The 14,574-nt window shown below is 37.7% G+C and overlaps 1 protein-coding gene across 1 annotated transcript; it reads right to left on the bottom strand.

The window, feature by feature from the left end:
* Positions 1-3,345: 3,345 nt before the first annotated feature.
* efnb2b (ephrin-B2b) lies at positions 3,346-12,811 on the bottom strand. Its single transcript, XM_056258714.1, has 5 exons — positions 12,254-12,811; positions 8,833-9,122; positions 4,890-4,982; positions 4,389-4,502; positions 3,346-3,767 (listed from the first exon to the last, which is right to left on the bottom strand). The coding sequence occupies exons 1-5, from the start codon at positions 12,364-12,366 to the stop codon at positions 3,370-3,372; spliced, it is 1,008 nt and encodes a 335-aa protein (XP_056114689.1). The 5' UTR covers positions 12,367-12,811; the 3' UTR covers positions 3,346-3,369.
* Between the last annotated feature and the right edge of the window lie 1,763 nt (positions 12,812-14,574).

Below are 14,574 nucleotides of genomic sequence, written 5' to 3' on the forward strand. Positions count from 1 at the left end.
CCTTTATTTCATCCTACACGCTTTGGTGGGGAGGAAATGTGCCTGCCACATGATGATATCTTGATTTTCCCCAAAAGTTTCCCATTTCCTGTGAGTTCTGACTCACAGACATTAACAAAAAGGCACACAATCAACCACGTCTCCAAAAGTTATTCAATATGGCATAAGGCATTGTGGTCTCTGAGTAATTGTTCCTGATTTTTAACCAGCTGTAAAAGTTTGGGGCAACTAAAAAAAAGGTCTTTTGTCATTTCTAGTCCAGATGTGTGCTTTCTTCCGGATATACGACTTCAGCTGTTCTCTCTGATTTAATGAAGCATTGTGTTGCGGATGATGTATTTCAGTCATTGTTGGTTTTAAAGAGTGTGGAATTAAAACTCTCATTTCAAACTGCTTTAATTTCCTGCCAGGTTCTTCAGAATAAAATCAAGAAACATTGCTACAAATTATTGCTTGATTGATATGGGTTATTAAGTGATAGTTCCCCCGAAAGTGACAATTCTGCCATCATTTACTCACCCTCATGTTGTTCCAAAACCATAAGACTTTCATTCAACTTCGAAAGCCTAACTTAAATCCGTTCATCGTATCATGTATCTTCTTCAAAAGACTGGTCAATTCATATGGATTTCTTTTATGAGCTCTTTATGAACTTTTTGAAGTGCCACATTTTTAAACGAATGGACTTTCAATGGAGGGACAGAATTCTCTCAGGTTTCATTAACAATATGAAACAGACAACAACATTAACAACAAATAATACAATTAAATGATGGCAAATGATATGTATACTGAACTTGTTTTACGCAATATTTGAAATCGGAAAACATTTTGAAAATGACACATGGGGAAACTAACAAACGGAGCTGCATCAGATGATGCTGATTCTCTCAAATTGAACCAATATAGGCTTATTAAACAGCTTGGCTGATATATAGGCCTATCAGTACAACAAACCTTGTCTAAGAGACCTCCAGACCATGTCAGCATTTCATAATCCTGAACATAAGAAATTGAGGTCTGCATTTCAATGATTGTGGAGATGAGGAAAAGTATATTTGCACAACAACATCATAAATGTGTACATTCCAGGATGCAGGTTTTTATAAAATGACAGAAGTGTTTCTTTTGGCCGTCTGTGACAGGCAGCTGGCTTGACTTGTAGATTTACCACCCCATTGTTCTGTCCCTCCATAACAAAAACACACTGTTTCCTGTTCTGTTCTAACCATGCTTAGTATTCAGGGTGGAATATTGTTTGTAACGTACGAGGGGAGAGGAAGGGCCACAGATAATGTGCTGTGGAAGGTTAGAGGTCCTTATCTGAGTCTGTAAGAAAAAGCGCAAACGCAGTGTGAGAACATTATGTGTGTAGCCGGGATTGTGTGAGGCGGTAAAGTGTGTCTGAGGCCATGAGGTGTGAGTGCTTCTTTTGAAATGCATCACACTACACTCCCCACCGTGGGAGAGCTCTGAGTGTCCTGTGACCCAATGCGTCATTTGGAAATCAAGCCAAGCCAAGTATGTGCTTCCCATGTAGTCATCAGGGACAATGATCGGACAGTCTTGTTTCTGATTTAGGTAACACTTTAGTTTAGGGTCCGATTCTCACTATTAACTAGTTGCTTAGCATGCATATCACTAGGATATTGGTTGTTTATTAGTACTTATAAAGCACAACATCCCTTAATCCACCTAAAATCTGAACTTAACAACTACCTTACTAACTATTAATAAGCAGTTTGTTGAGGCATAAGTCATAGTTAATTGTGAGAATTGCACCCCTATCTAAAGTGTGACCCTGAATTGTTTTTTATGCTTCAAAATTGGTTGAATATCAGCAAATCTGGTATTGGTAAGTATTGATGATGCATATGAGGGCACATCTCAATAAATGTCACAAATTATACAAATCACATTTCACCCCGAAATTAAAAGAAAAAAACCCAACATGTTGCATAAAATAATGGGTATAATATAAGTGAAATGATCTATCTATCTATCTATCTATCTATCTATCTATCTATCTATCTATCTATCTATCTATCTATCTATCTTAATATTTAAACAATTTTCAAACTAAAATCCTCTAAGCTAATGATGAATGATTTACTAACAGGGATGCTTTCAGATATTGAGTCAAAGTTTGACAAGAGGCCACTTATTTTATTTGAACTTTTCATTCATTCAAACGGAGAGAGAGAGAGAGAGAGAGAGAGAGAGAGAGAGAGAGAGAGAGAGAGAGAGAGAGAGAGAGAGAGAGAGAGAGAGAGAGAGAGAGAGAGAGAGAGAGAGAGAGAGAGAGAGAGAGAGAGAGAGAGAGAGAGAGAGAGAGAGAGAGCAGCTCAAGTGACTATGGCAAATCATTTCATTCAACCTTATCAGCCATCTGGAATGTGAAATTTCCTCAATACACTATTGGTTAGAACCAACAAACAAGTTTAACAAATGCAAGATTTAAAAAAAAAAAAAAAAATCCATTATATCCAACATGTTGCTTCACGTTTGCAGAAGTAAAACCCTGAAATTTTAACAAAATTGACTGAACATTCAATGATGAAACGTAACGGACGAGCAATATTCAGATTCATAGAAAACATAACTTAGAGCGCATAATTTCAATGCTTGGCTATTGTATTTACATTACCAAGTCAACAAAGGATCTTTCTGTATGTTGATCTTTAGTTTTGTTTGTTTGCTGTTTGAATAAATGTTTGAAAAGTTATAAGCAAATGAGGATAAAAGAACCACATGCGTTTTGGACCACACCGGCTTGCACATCAACAGCATAAGGGCTACAAATGTCTGAACTGATATGTAATATGCATCCATCAGGCCAGCTTTGGGATGCAGGCAGCCAAAATGACATCGGATGGACTCAAATGCAGTACAGGAATCAAGGCCTCTTCTCGTGCATTAAAGTTCGATATTCGACATCTGGGAGTTGAGAAACATATAAACAATCAAAAACCAATAAATTAAAAAAAATCCTGTATTCTCCTAACAAAACCAGTTTTTTTGTTAGAGTATTCTCAGATTCTTCACATGAGATGTTTATTCAGCATGATTTTGCAGCACTTCTTCACTGCTTGTTCATTTGTTCGATGCTTTGAAAGTCATCCAGTTTTCCGTGTCAAGGTATAAACAGAGAGCAAATTCCCATGTGCACCAGCATCTAATCCAGAAACCAGGCCTCATGACCAACAAAGAATGAGTTCTTCTGGACTAGACAACACTTCGGCCCTTGTAGCATCCAGCCGACAGGGCTAAATCAACTGCAACAAGCAACTGATCTGAGCGGCATCAAAAGACTGATGTCCATCCTTAAAAACAACACCATTTCAGTGTCCGTAGCTTGTCCATGCTCTGTCAAACTTTGTAGTAGATGTTTGCAGGATTTTGTGGTGGCATTTCTTGGACGATGTAGACAGGGTGTCCGTAGTCACCACTGACCTTCTCGTAGTGCGGACAGTACATGCTTCCTGAGGTCCGCAATGGAAAGATGATGTCACTCGGCTCAGAGCCGTTATTGTTGCTCCCGCCACTTGCGGCGCTTCCACGTTTGGGCAGCGTGTTTAACGGCAACTGGGCAGAGCACTGCGCGGAGTGTTTCTGATGACGCCGATGAAGGAGTGCTACAAGAGCGATGATGATGATGATGAAGATGACGGCACCGGATGCAACACCAGCAAACAGGGCTACTTCCGATCCAGCAGATCCCACAGACTCTCCGCTCTTCCCTCCGGACTCACCATTCTGCATAGAGTCTGGGGAACGAGAAAGAGTTAATGATCAGATGTAGTTTATTCTTTGTTGGGTAGAAACATAATGATAGTCAAAGTGAAGTGGAAATCATTTAACATCATACGAACAAGTTAGGATGTGCAAGTCCACACTAAACTGGCAGCACTTGATTTATTTTCTTTTTTTACGCAAATCTGCATCTGTGATACAGATCCAAAAAGTGTAAGAATTTTACATCCAAATGGTTTTACTTAGTCTTTTGTCATTTTTTTAATATCTGTCATCCATTGTCATATTAAGAAAAAGGGCAAAAACTGGTCAGACACCCTTTAAAATTACTCTTTGTAGTTTAAAATGAGGAAAAGTTACCATCTAGCATATTGTACATCTGGGTCATATTTCAAATCAAAATCAAAAGAAAGATATCATTTTAGGACTAATTTTATTAAGACTTTTTGCATTGTGTCATTAATCCTCATTATTTCTATCTAATTATATTATATATAATATTTAATTATTCAAATTCGTTATATTATTCCCATTATTTAGGCAAAATATTGTTTTCGCTTTTGATTTTGGGGTTAAAGTTGAATTGCATCATTTATGATTTAATGAGATTTACCCTCATATACATGAATACCTACCAATTTTGCTGACGACGTCATTCTCTTTGCTGAAGGTGTTTTGGTCCTTATTGTCAGGGTATTTCGGAGGATGTCTTGTGGGATGATGTTTTGCTGAGATTGAATCTGTTGGACCTAAAAACAAAATAGAAAATTAAATATTTACAGCAACAAAAATTACTAGTGGAGCTAGAGCAGTGCGAAATGTTCATCGAACTGAAAAACTGATCTGAACATAATTTCGGACCACCCTTACATCTTTTTGGCTTCTAGGCATTATGCCCCAGGTTTTGAGAGAGAGAATTTAATGAATTGGCGTAAAGCTGCAAGTATCTCCCCACAAGCCCAAAGAAGGGACAGCTGGCATAGCCATAGGAAACAAGCTCACATGACATTTCAATTACACGCTGAGGCACACTAGCATGGACACCCACTAGAAGACCAGTGACATGAAAGACTGTTATGGAAGCAGTGATCTTCATCATTGCAGGTATGGAGAGAAAGGTTGTGGGTGGTACTCACTCTGTCCAACTCTCAGAACCAGCTTCATGGCTTTGGTCTTACAAACACCGCCATCATGGTTGTCCAAACCTTCAAACGTGCTGTTGGATGTGGCTGAGAGAGGGAAGAAGGAGAAATGAATTAGCCATTGATATCATTTTGTTAATCACACACACTAAAATATCACAAAATCTGTCAAGAACACGTCTGGATCATATTTTTCCTAATGAAAATTTGAATTGTGACATTATTTTCAATACAATTAAACACATTCAAATGTCATTATAATGCATCAACAATAATAATATGGTATCAAATACATCATTGCACCAGTATGTGGCGACAAGTGAGTGTTAAAAATGTATTTGTCATTGAATCATTCATTCAAGAGAATTGTTCCAAAACGCTGATTCATCCAGTAATGAAGCAAGTGAAGTCTTTAATATGAGCGAGTCATTGAATCATTCATTTAAACTGGTTAAAAAACAAATAAAATCAATTTAATTAAACATTTTTACATAGACTGCAGTAAATAACATTTTGTCAGAACCTATAGTAAATTATGCTATTTGTTTAGTTGTCTATTCAGAATCCAGGGAGAATAGTGATCTCTATTTGAAACAAAAAAAATAGTTTATATTTTTATTATATATATGATGTAATACATATTACATTTTTATTATTGCTAATTATAATATGAATATACTAACAATGAGATTATAATGAGAATTACAAAATATCAGCATGGATTAGAGTAATGACAATATGGGGAGGACATTTTTTCTTATGAAAAGTAAAAGCAATGTTGAAATAGGAACATTTCTAATGCAATAGAAATTCTAGGATTTTTTTTTTTTATGAGAGTCACCAATCCAACATTTAGTAGCTTACATTTCTGATGCTGAATATTTATAGCCACCATCCATCTTAAAAACGTTTGCATGCCACCAAATTATTCTTTCCTCTCGAGGCTCATTTCTCTTACAGTCTTGTGGATGAATTTGGCCATATAAGGTTTAGTAGCACTAAGTGAGCTAGTTTATGACCGGGTCAACTTTCCACAAGTGTACTCACAGGTGCTTTAAAATCTTTAAAGTGTTCCTTGCGGACATATGAGTCACATGTTCATCCGTCACTGTGTATGTGTATGCAGAAGGTGAAGGTTCAACTTGCTCGCACAAAGAGAAAATCACAGTTTTGCAGCACGGCAAAGCTTCTTAAAAGCTTGGGTTTGTTTGCTAGTAAATCCTTACGAAAAAGCATTAAGAGGGGCGCGCACGCACTCACGTGCATGCTAATTTAGAGAACCCTCATACTGTGAGTAATAAACCCAGTGTAATCACACAGGTTTGAACTTTACAGAAACTAAGCAAAGCCTTTTCACATCATTATCACAGAATATCAAGGATTTGCTTTGACCGTCAATCCACGGCTAGTGGAGTGGCTTGGTGGAACGATTTAAACACCATTGTGCCTGGGCACCCATGCTGTGTCCTCTGATAGCAGAGCTAAAGAATTCCATTGGGCCGTAATCTCTCTTTCCCTGCGAGGATTAAGACCAATCCCACATGAACAAATGGACTTCCCCTCCAAACTGCTTAGGGCACAGAAAGAACTGAGTGACCAGCAAGTGAAAGGGCAAGAGAGTGGGGGGGGTGAGCAGAGAAAGCAAACGAGAGAGAGAGCTAAGAGGGAAAAACAGAGGGGGAGAGAGAGAGAGAGAGCTTTTACCCAACATGTCCCAGTTCCCTGCAACCATTCCCACATTCATCTGCAGCGGCCACTCTAGATGTGACCCGACTCTTCGGCTTGAATGAAGCCCGCTCATTTCCTAACCACAACAAGCACATTCAGTGCCTCGGGCCAGCGCAGCTCAGCCAGTCACGATGCCAGCGACCGAGCAACAAAGTGGAGGTGGGAAATTAAAGTTGCGCGCACACAACCAAAAAAAAGTGTATCCAAGCAGATGTTATGGTTTCAGTAGGTTTTTTTTTAGCTTTTAGTAGACATTAAGAAGTCTAACTATCCTAGAGATCATATTTTAACCACATACACACAGTGAAACATATCCTGTCTGACTGTATGTCTAGAAAAAATGCTAATTATTTGTTGTAAGTTGCAGCAGGACATAATGACGTATTGCACTGGTTGCGCAGATATTCAATGGTTGCTCGTAATTTCTTATTTATTTGCTGATTGAGTCATAAACATATAAATGCAATTTAACAGCCTCTCTTTTTTACTTTTTAAAACTACACTGTTAAATATGTAAGAAATAGAAATGACTTTTTTTGGTGAAACTTAATGTAGTCAGGTTGATTCAGTCATATAAAATATTATTAACAAATGTCCTCATGACTTATTTTTCCAATTACTTCCACGTGAAGTAAATTTACGTTTCTTTACTGTACCAAAAGTCAATTAATTAAATTAAATATTAATTGTTTCGAAAACCTTAATGTCTCTCTAGAAACTTAAATTGATAAGAAACTAATAGTAGCTAGTATCTTGTTCACAAGAAAACAAAAAAAAACAAAAAAAAACAAATATAAATTACAGTTTGAAAGTTTGGGCTCAGTACCATTATTTAATGTTTTAATTATTTAAGTCTTTATTCACCAAAGCCAAAATACAGTAAAACAGTACTATTGTGAAATATTATTACAATTTAAAACAACTGTTTTCTATTTTCATATATATTTTAAAATGTCATTTATTCCTGTGATGGCAAACTTGCATTTTCAGCATCATTATTCCAGTCTTCAGTGTCACATGATCCGCCAGAGATCGTTTTAATATGCTGATTTACTGCTCAATATACATTTCTTATTATTATCATCAATGTTGAAAACAGTTGCGATGCTTAATATTTTCAGGATTCTTCTATGAATAGAAAGTTCAAAAGAACAGCAATTATTTGAAACACAAATCTTTTGTAACATTATAAATGTCTTTACTGTCATTTTTTTATCGATTGAATGCCTCCTTGCAGATTAAAAGTATTCATTTCTTTTTTTTTAATCGCACTGAGCCCAAACTTTTGAACAGTAGTGCATGTCAGGACTTTCCAACACGCCTAAAAAATTTTTTTTTAAAAAAGTGTTCTCTTCCTCTCATTTTGTCAACTCTCACACACATCACAGTTACATGCACACGTTCTGACATTCACATGCACACAAGGCACACACACACACACACACACACACACACACACACACACACACACACTCAAACATGGAGGTAAGTCTCTTTAGAATCATTTAGGTCAGATATCCGTGTCCCTCGGGCTGCAGGCCAAGCTGCCTTAAAAAATCACATCAAACCGATCCGTCTCATACTGGCAAAGGATTGGGGGATTTAGAGCGTGTAAATCTTAAAATCACATAAACGGCCATTAAGGAATGTGCCAACTGAAAAGGGGCTGAGATCAACACACGCTAAACTGAACGATAACCACTTTTCGAAGTGGTTGAATGATACTAATAACATCTATGTAAAGGGCCATCAACAAGACTTGCTTCACAGAGAACATCTCAGACTTGAGACATTTCCCTCCCCACATGAGAAGAGGACAAAAATAGACCTGGGAAAAACGACAAAGAATTGATGTGTGCTAGGCAAGCTAAACAATATAATGATTAATGAGCATAAATATCTTTATGTTAATGACAAAGACATCTTGTGTGGTAAACACACTTGCCAACGGATTTAACACATTTCCATTAACTATAAACTTGATTTGTTCATTATTTTTGGAGGGCTACACTAGTCAGTCGCCTTCCCAGACGAAAAGACGGAAAAGATATATTGGGAGACAATGCTGGAGGCTGAAATTCCCATGGGTGGGATCAGTTCTGCATTTGGCTCCTTCTACACAGTGTTCCAGTTGGCAATGGAGGTGAAAAACTATCATGAATCAGCACCTAAAGGGAAAATTCTTGAGTAAGAATGGAAATAAACTTACAGATGATGTGATAGTCCTTTCCTTTGAAGAACTCCAAGCCCCACAGGTTGGGGCTGAACTCTTGAAACTTGAAGGTGAACTTCACGTCCTGGTCCGGCTTGTCACAGTTGAGCAGTAACATGTCGCTTTTAGTAACACTACAGGTCTCCAATTGTTCTTTGGGAACAAGATAGACCCGGAAGTATTCAATGTTCATCTGCTCGGTGGAGCCTGCCTTGATTCTTGGACACACAATGTCCATTTTGTCTCCGATCTGAGGGTATAGCACTACACCCCTTCCTGGAACAAACCTGTAGGGAACAAGGGATGTTAAATATCTTATAGTGTTACAGAGATGGGGAAAAAAAACTTAATGATTAGCTTGACTAGAACTTTAAATGTAATGTAAAATATATCATGTTTGGACCTCTAATAAGTTAATCTGTATCAGGGGGTTTCTTCAGGTAATTCAATTAACCAAAGAATCATTGGCTTCAATAATGTTTTTTAAGGGTCAGTTCTCATAGATGGGATAGTTCACCCAAAGCAGTCCAAAAAAACAACAACATTGGCCCAAAAAGGGGTCCAATTGGGTCAGAAACAACATTGGACCCCATTGACTTTCTCTGTATGGTAAAAAAAAAAATAAAAGAACAAAAAAGAGACATTTATAAAGTTACACAAAGAAGCCATGGCTGCCCCCTCCATTCATAGTAAAACAAGCAACTGACTGAAATGGATTGAGACAAGCAATTTCCTTTGGCTAATTTTCAGAGTTCTGTCTTGAAGCAGAACGCAAATGCATATAAAGCATTTGGGACCTTGGCTTACTTACACTTTTTTTTTTACTAATGTCTGCAACTTTGTAGTCTTCCTATACCCCCCCCCCCCCCCCCCCCCCATTACATACTTCTCTATTCTGTAATGCATTTGCACAATTAACAATTGCTCACTCCTGACCGTTTGCTGGCAGTCCTTTATCTGCCCTCAATGTTTATTACAACCTTACTATAGCTCCTATTACAATATTCACTTCTGAAAATTGACCTTTCAATCATTTGCAGATTCTCAGATTAAGTTGATTTCTCATTAAACACACAAATTCCATTGCAAACAGACTTGTGTGCATTGGGTTTATCCCTTTATATTTTAAATCTACCATGACAAAGTTAGACATGGTCTCATTCTCACTAACACCCTAAGGCAGAATAAAAGAGTCACTTTCTAAGACTAGCTTCCATCCTCATAAAGTCATTAAGAAAGGGACCCTCGAGGTTCTGCTGGGGGTCCTGAGAAGACAGGAAGCTTCAGTGCCCCTCCTCCGCCCCCCTGCAGTACCAACTTCTGTGTGGATCTTGCAGAGAACAAACCGGGATGGGGGTTGAACAGTGCCTTCATCCCAGCGCACCTTTTGTCTCCAAAGCTCTGTGACAAAGATGACCCACTGAGCTACTGGAACTCATGAAAACCGATTACAACCTGCAGCAAAGCTCTGCTGCACAACGGCTTAGCATCTTAAAAGAGCGTTATCCTGCATCTAAACAAAACTGATCTATTTGAATACAGGTTCACCACTGTGAAGAAACAGCCACGATGCTACCAAGGCAACCAGTTTCACTCTTGAGCGATCAGATGGTGGAATAAAACACAAGACTTTGAACAAAATGTGAAATCTAAGTGCATGTTTGGTGAAATGTTTGCCCAAATGTCCAAACATGTTTCAGGTAAGTTGACCAATCGACCTCCCAATGGCAGGAAGAGAGTATGTGGCAGCTGAGAAAACACCAGGCTGGGTGTCTCAATCTCAGAAAGTAGTACTTAAATGCATTTCCCTTTCTTTTAACAGTGTACTGAGACTGTTTGTCCTGACGCAGGAAGGTGCGTGGGTAACAGATGCATAATTATCACAAGACTTTGGAGACACACTTCACAGTGGAAAAAAGGAGCTCAGGCAACAGATCTCTCTGTGGCAATCAGCGAGAGGTTGTAATCCACTCTTCAATTTTACATTTCTCAGCTTATAATCAGTCCTAAATTTAGGCTGTGGCTCAGCACTCTTACACGATATTAACCATGATGTAAGGTCTCCACAAGTTTGATTGCTCTAAGTGCAGATTCATTCTGCAGCTTTTCCTCAGCATATACCAGGGTGCATGGAGTTCGCAATACATGTTACAATCTCGCCATATAATTTATATAAACCATTGCATTTACCTGCAATTTTTGACAGGGTGTGCAGGCTAATTGCTTAAATTACATAAATGCATATAAATTAACATTTACAAATAGTGGTAGCGTCTATGATGTGGAAGTTCGTAAAGGATAGCCCAACTGATCTGTTTTTAAAGTTTATGCGGTGATCTCCTTTTAGCCTGCTTCTGCAAATGAATGCACTTGCATCTCAATGTTACTGCCAATAAAGCATCATTGTAACTAATACCCTGCAGTCTGGAAAGGTGGGTGGTCCAACAACAAAATGGCATGGATTACGAATATGTTTAGTGGGCTGTCTTGTGTTTAAATGACTATGACATGGTAATAAAAATCAATGGAGAAATCAACTAATCAAAACTGCAAATGAAAGTGTGATTACAGGTAGACTTTTAAAATGAAAGGTTCTTCAATGGTTCTTTGCTACACCTTCATAACCCTCAACTACCTCTTTTTAGCTGTATATTTTGTATGGACGAAGTAAAAAAAAAAAAAAAAAAAATGCAAATAAGGATTAGGATTAAGACTAAGATAAAAAAAATTAAAAAATAGTTATGTTACATTATAGGTTATTTCCTACCAGTCAGCAATGAGCATATTGATTCTTTAAAGTTCCAGTACATATTTTTGCCTTTGAATTATATGGGCATCTGTGGTTCAGTTCAACTTTCAACTGGTAACTATTCATTGAGTACTAGAACTTATTTCTGGTTAAAGGCTATTCTTGTTGTACTTGTTTATTAGACATTAGCATATGTATTCCATTTTTAGTTGTAAAAACGAGGACTATAATTGTTGCTATATAGCTACGCACTTGATTATAGAAAAAATAGGGGAACATAAAATATACAGTAACTGGACTAGACACTTCTGTCAGAAATGGTAAAGTACATTTGGGAAAATTACTAGTAGCCTAGGCTACAGTTACTCTGAAGGCAAATCATTCGCAATTTGTCCAGTTCCAAATGTTATGTGTCCCTATTGGTACAGTAAAGATATAGTAAAGTACTATCAAATGGAGAATTAGCCTACAAGTGACTGATTTAATAGATTGTTATAGAATTATAATTTATAAACCATTCACAAAGATGTTAATTCACAAAAATAATATAACCACCACCAGTAGCTAAATAGATTGTAGTTTGTGTAGAAGAATAAATGTTAAAGCTGCTTGCCATACAAACGCTTTTTTTGGGTTCTATTTGGAGCCTTTATTTAAGTGTATACTTACTTGGTGTTCGAAGTATTCCAGTATATTGATTCTAAAACTGTTGATCGAGCCAATTTTACTCGACAAGCAACCACGAAAAGACTAAATATATAAGTCCACATAGATGTATCCATTGCGATGCAAAAAGAGTTCAGCAGTCCAAATCTCGTTATAACAAGTGAGAAATCCACAGGCACTAATGTGAGGAGAATCCGATGCTGTTGGGCGCTCTTCTGCTGAAAACGCGTTTTATTTCGAAACGGAAAAAAGAACACAATTCGCTAAGACTCCTTCGCAACTGGCACTCTATAGAACAAATTTAACAAAATAGCCGGACAGCGGAAGAAAATCCATGTAATCGGGTTTTTAGACATGAATATGCATCCTTTGATGACCAGAGATTGACGTTCTTATGAATGTAGAGAAAACAGTAAAATAGTGCCGGTTACGTGGGATATCAGCAGCACAGCTCTAAAATTCTGATGTTACTGAGCTCAACTCTAAAGGCGGCATCAGTGCTTCTCCTGTTCTTCGTCTTTGCATTCAACTCTGCCAGTCTTGGAGTGCCCTCAAGACGTGCTCAGAGACTTCTTAGGACAACCCAGTGTTGCGGTTAGACCCCGCCCACATCACACTCGATTGGATGACGCTAAATGAGTGACACCTAGTCGAATTGAAGGAGAAGTCTGGCAACTGTACGACTGCTATATTAATCATTATGCTACCAACCAGAGCACAAAGTTTTCCTGAGGTGCAAAGCGGTATCAAAATGATCAGAATGCTATTGTTTTCAACACGGAGAGAGGCCGTGACCCACTAGGGGGCCTCAGTGAACTTTAAAAAAAAAAAAGCCATATGTTAAATTAAAAATAATTTAGCAATTCGTCCTATCAACGACTGTATTCTAAGTAAGCAGACTGAGACATTCTTATCCTTAGAGATATTCAAGCATGCTATGTTGTCTTTACAAAGCCATAAGGCAATTGAGCTTTAAGGTAAGTTTTAAGGAAAATAATAATATTGAATTGAAAGATAGAGATACATTTTTTTTTTAAATTGATAAAGAACTGCTGGCATACGTATTTTCATTTCTGAATACAGTGTGTGTGGCCTGGTAAACCTTACATTATGGGTAAATGTCCCAAAGATGGCGATATCTGAAATTGTCCTTGTGGGGACATTTTTTGGCCCTTATGAGGAAAACAGCTGAAATCATAGCCTACTTAGTGATGTTTTTGAAATTGTAAAAAAAAAAAAACATGTTTTTGCAGAAAGTTTTCTGTACGATAGTGTAGCCTACTGTAGGGGGATACTACAGTAACTTTGTACAGTATAAAAACCATCGATCATGTCTACGGAAAGTCCCCATAAAAAAAACAGAACGCGTGTGTGTGTGTTGCCTGTGTGTGTACATATAGGCCTACCTACACACAAACAAGATGCATAATGCACATACACTGAAAATAATAGTGTAGGCCTAAACGCACGAATGTGGCGTCGCGTTCGAAATGGAATGATTAATCTTTTTATTTTAATTTAAATCCCCACGGAAGCTTGTACTAAAGGCATTTCCCACAAACTTAACCCGCTTAGTCTCGTAAACCTCAAAAAGTCTTAAAAATCTGTAAATAGGCCTACAGTGTGAGCAATTTCTTCATCCGTTTACTGTTTAGAAAAAAAGCAGCCTTCCCCAAATTACGCACATTTTATCTTAAACATTAGTATGCCTGAGATAAATCAAAACATTTGTTCGATGGTTCGGGCAACTTTTGTTTATTGTACTTTGCGTGTTTGGACAATAATCAAAAGGAAAATCTAACAGGTAAGAGATAATTGGATGTCGAGCTGTGTTAAGGTGTGATGCGTTTGCACTTCCATCGTCTGGTCTGCGCTCGAGCGTGAATCAATTGTGTATTTGCGCTTTGGGCTTGTGCCGAAATAACAGAGGTGTCAAACAAACTATTAATTAGGCTGCGGATTTGATAGCATTTGGTGATGTGTTGACATCCTGACGTCAGTTTAGTCTTGTTGATCCCATGTCTTCCAGATTCTTTGATATCTCGAATGCTATTTTTTTTCCCTCGATGGTAGGCATTAAGCAATTAAGGGAATATTAAAGGGATAGGTCAACCAAAAATGAAAATTGTGTCATGATTTACTCAATCTATGAATGGATTAGTTTCTTCTGCTGAACACAAAATAGATTGTGAAGAATATGGGTAAGCAAACAGTTCAATGACTTCCATATGTCAATGGGGCAGAACAAATGTTTGGTTACCCATATTCAAAATATCATTCTGTGTGTGTGGTGTGTGTGTGTTCAGCAGGAGAAAGAAACTAAT

This window comes from Rhinichthys klamathensis, unplaced genomic scaffold, assembly GCF_029890125.1.
Source record: "Rhinichthys klamathensis goyatoka isolate OS25496 unplaced genomic scaffold, OSU_Roscu_1.1 h1tg000157l_1, whole genome shotgun sequence".
In the NCBI taxonomy this organism is placed as follows: domain Eukaryota; kingdom Metazoa; phylum Chordata; class Actinopteri; order Cypriniformes; family Leuciscidae; genus Rhinichthys; species Rhinichthys klamathensis.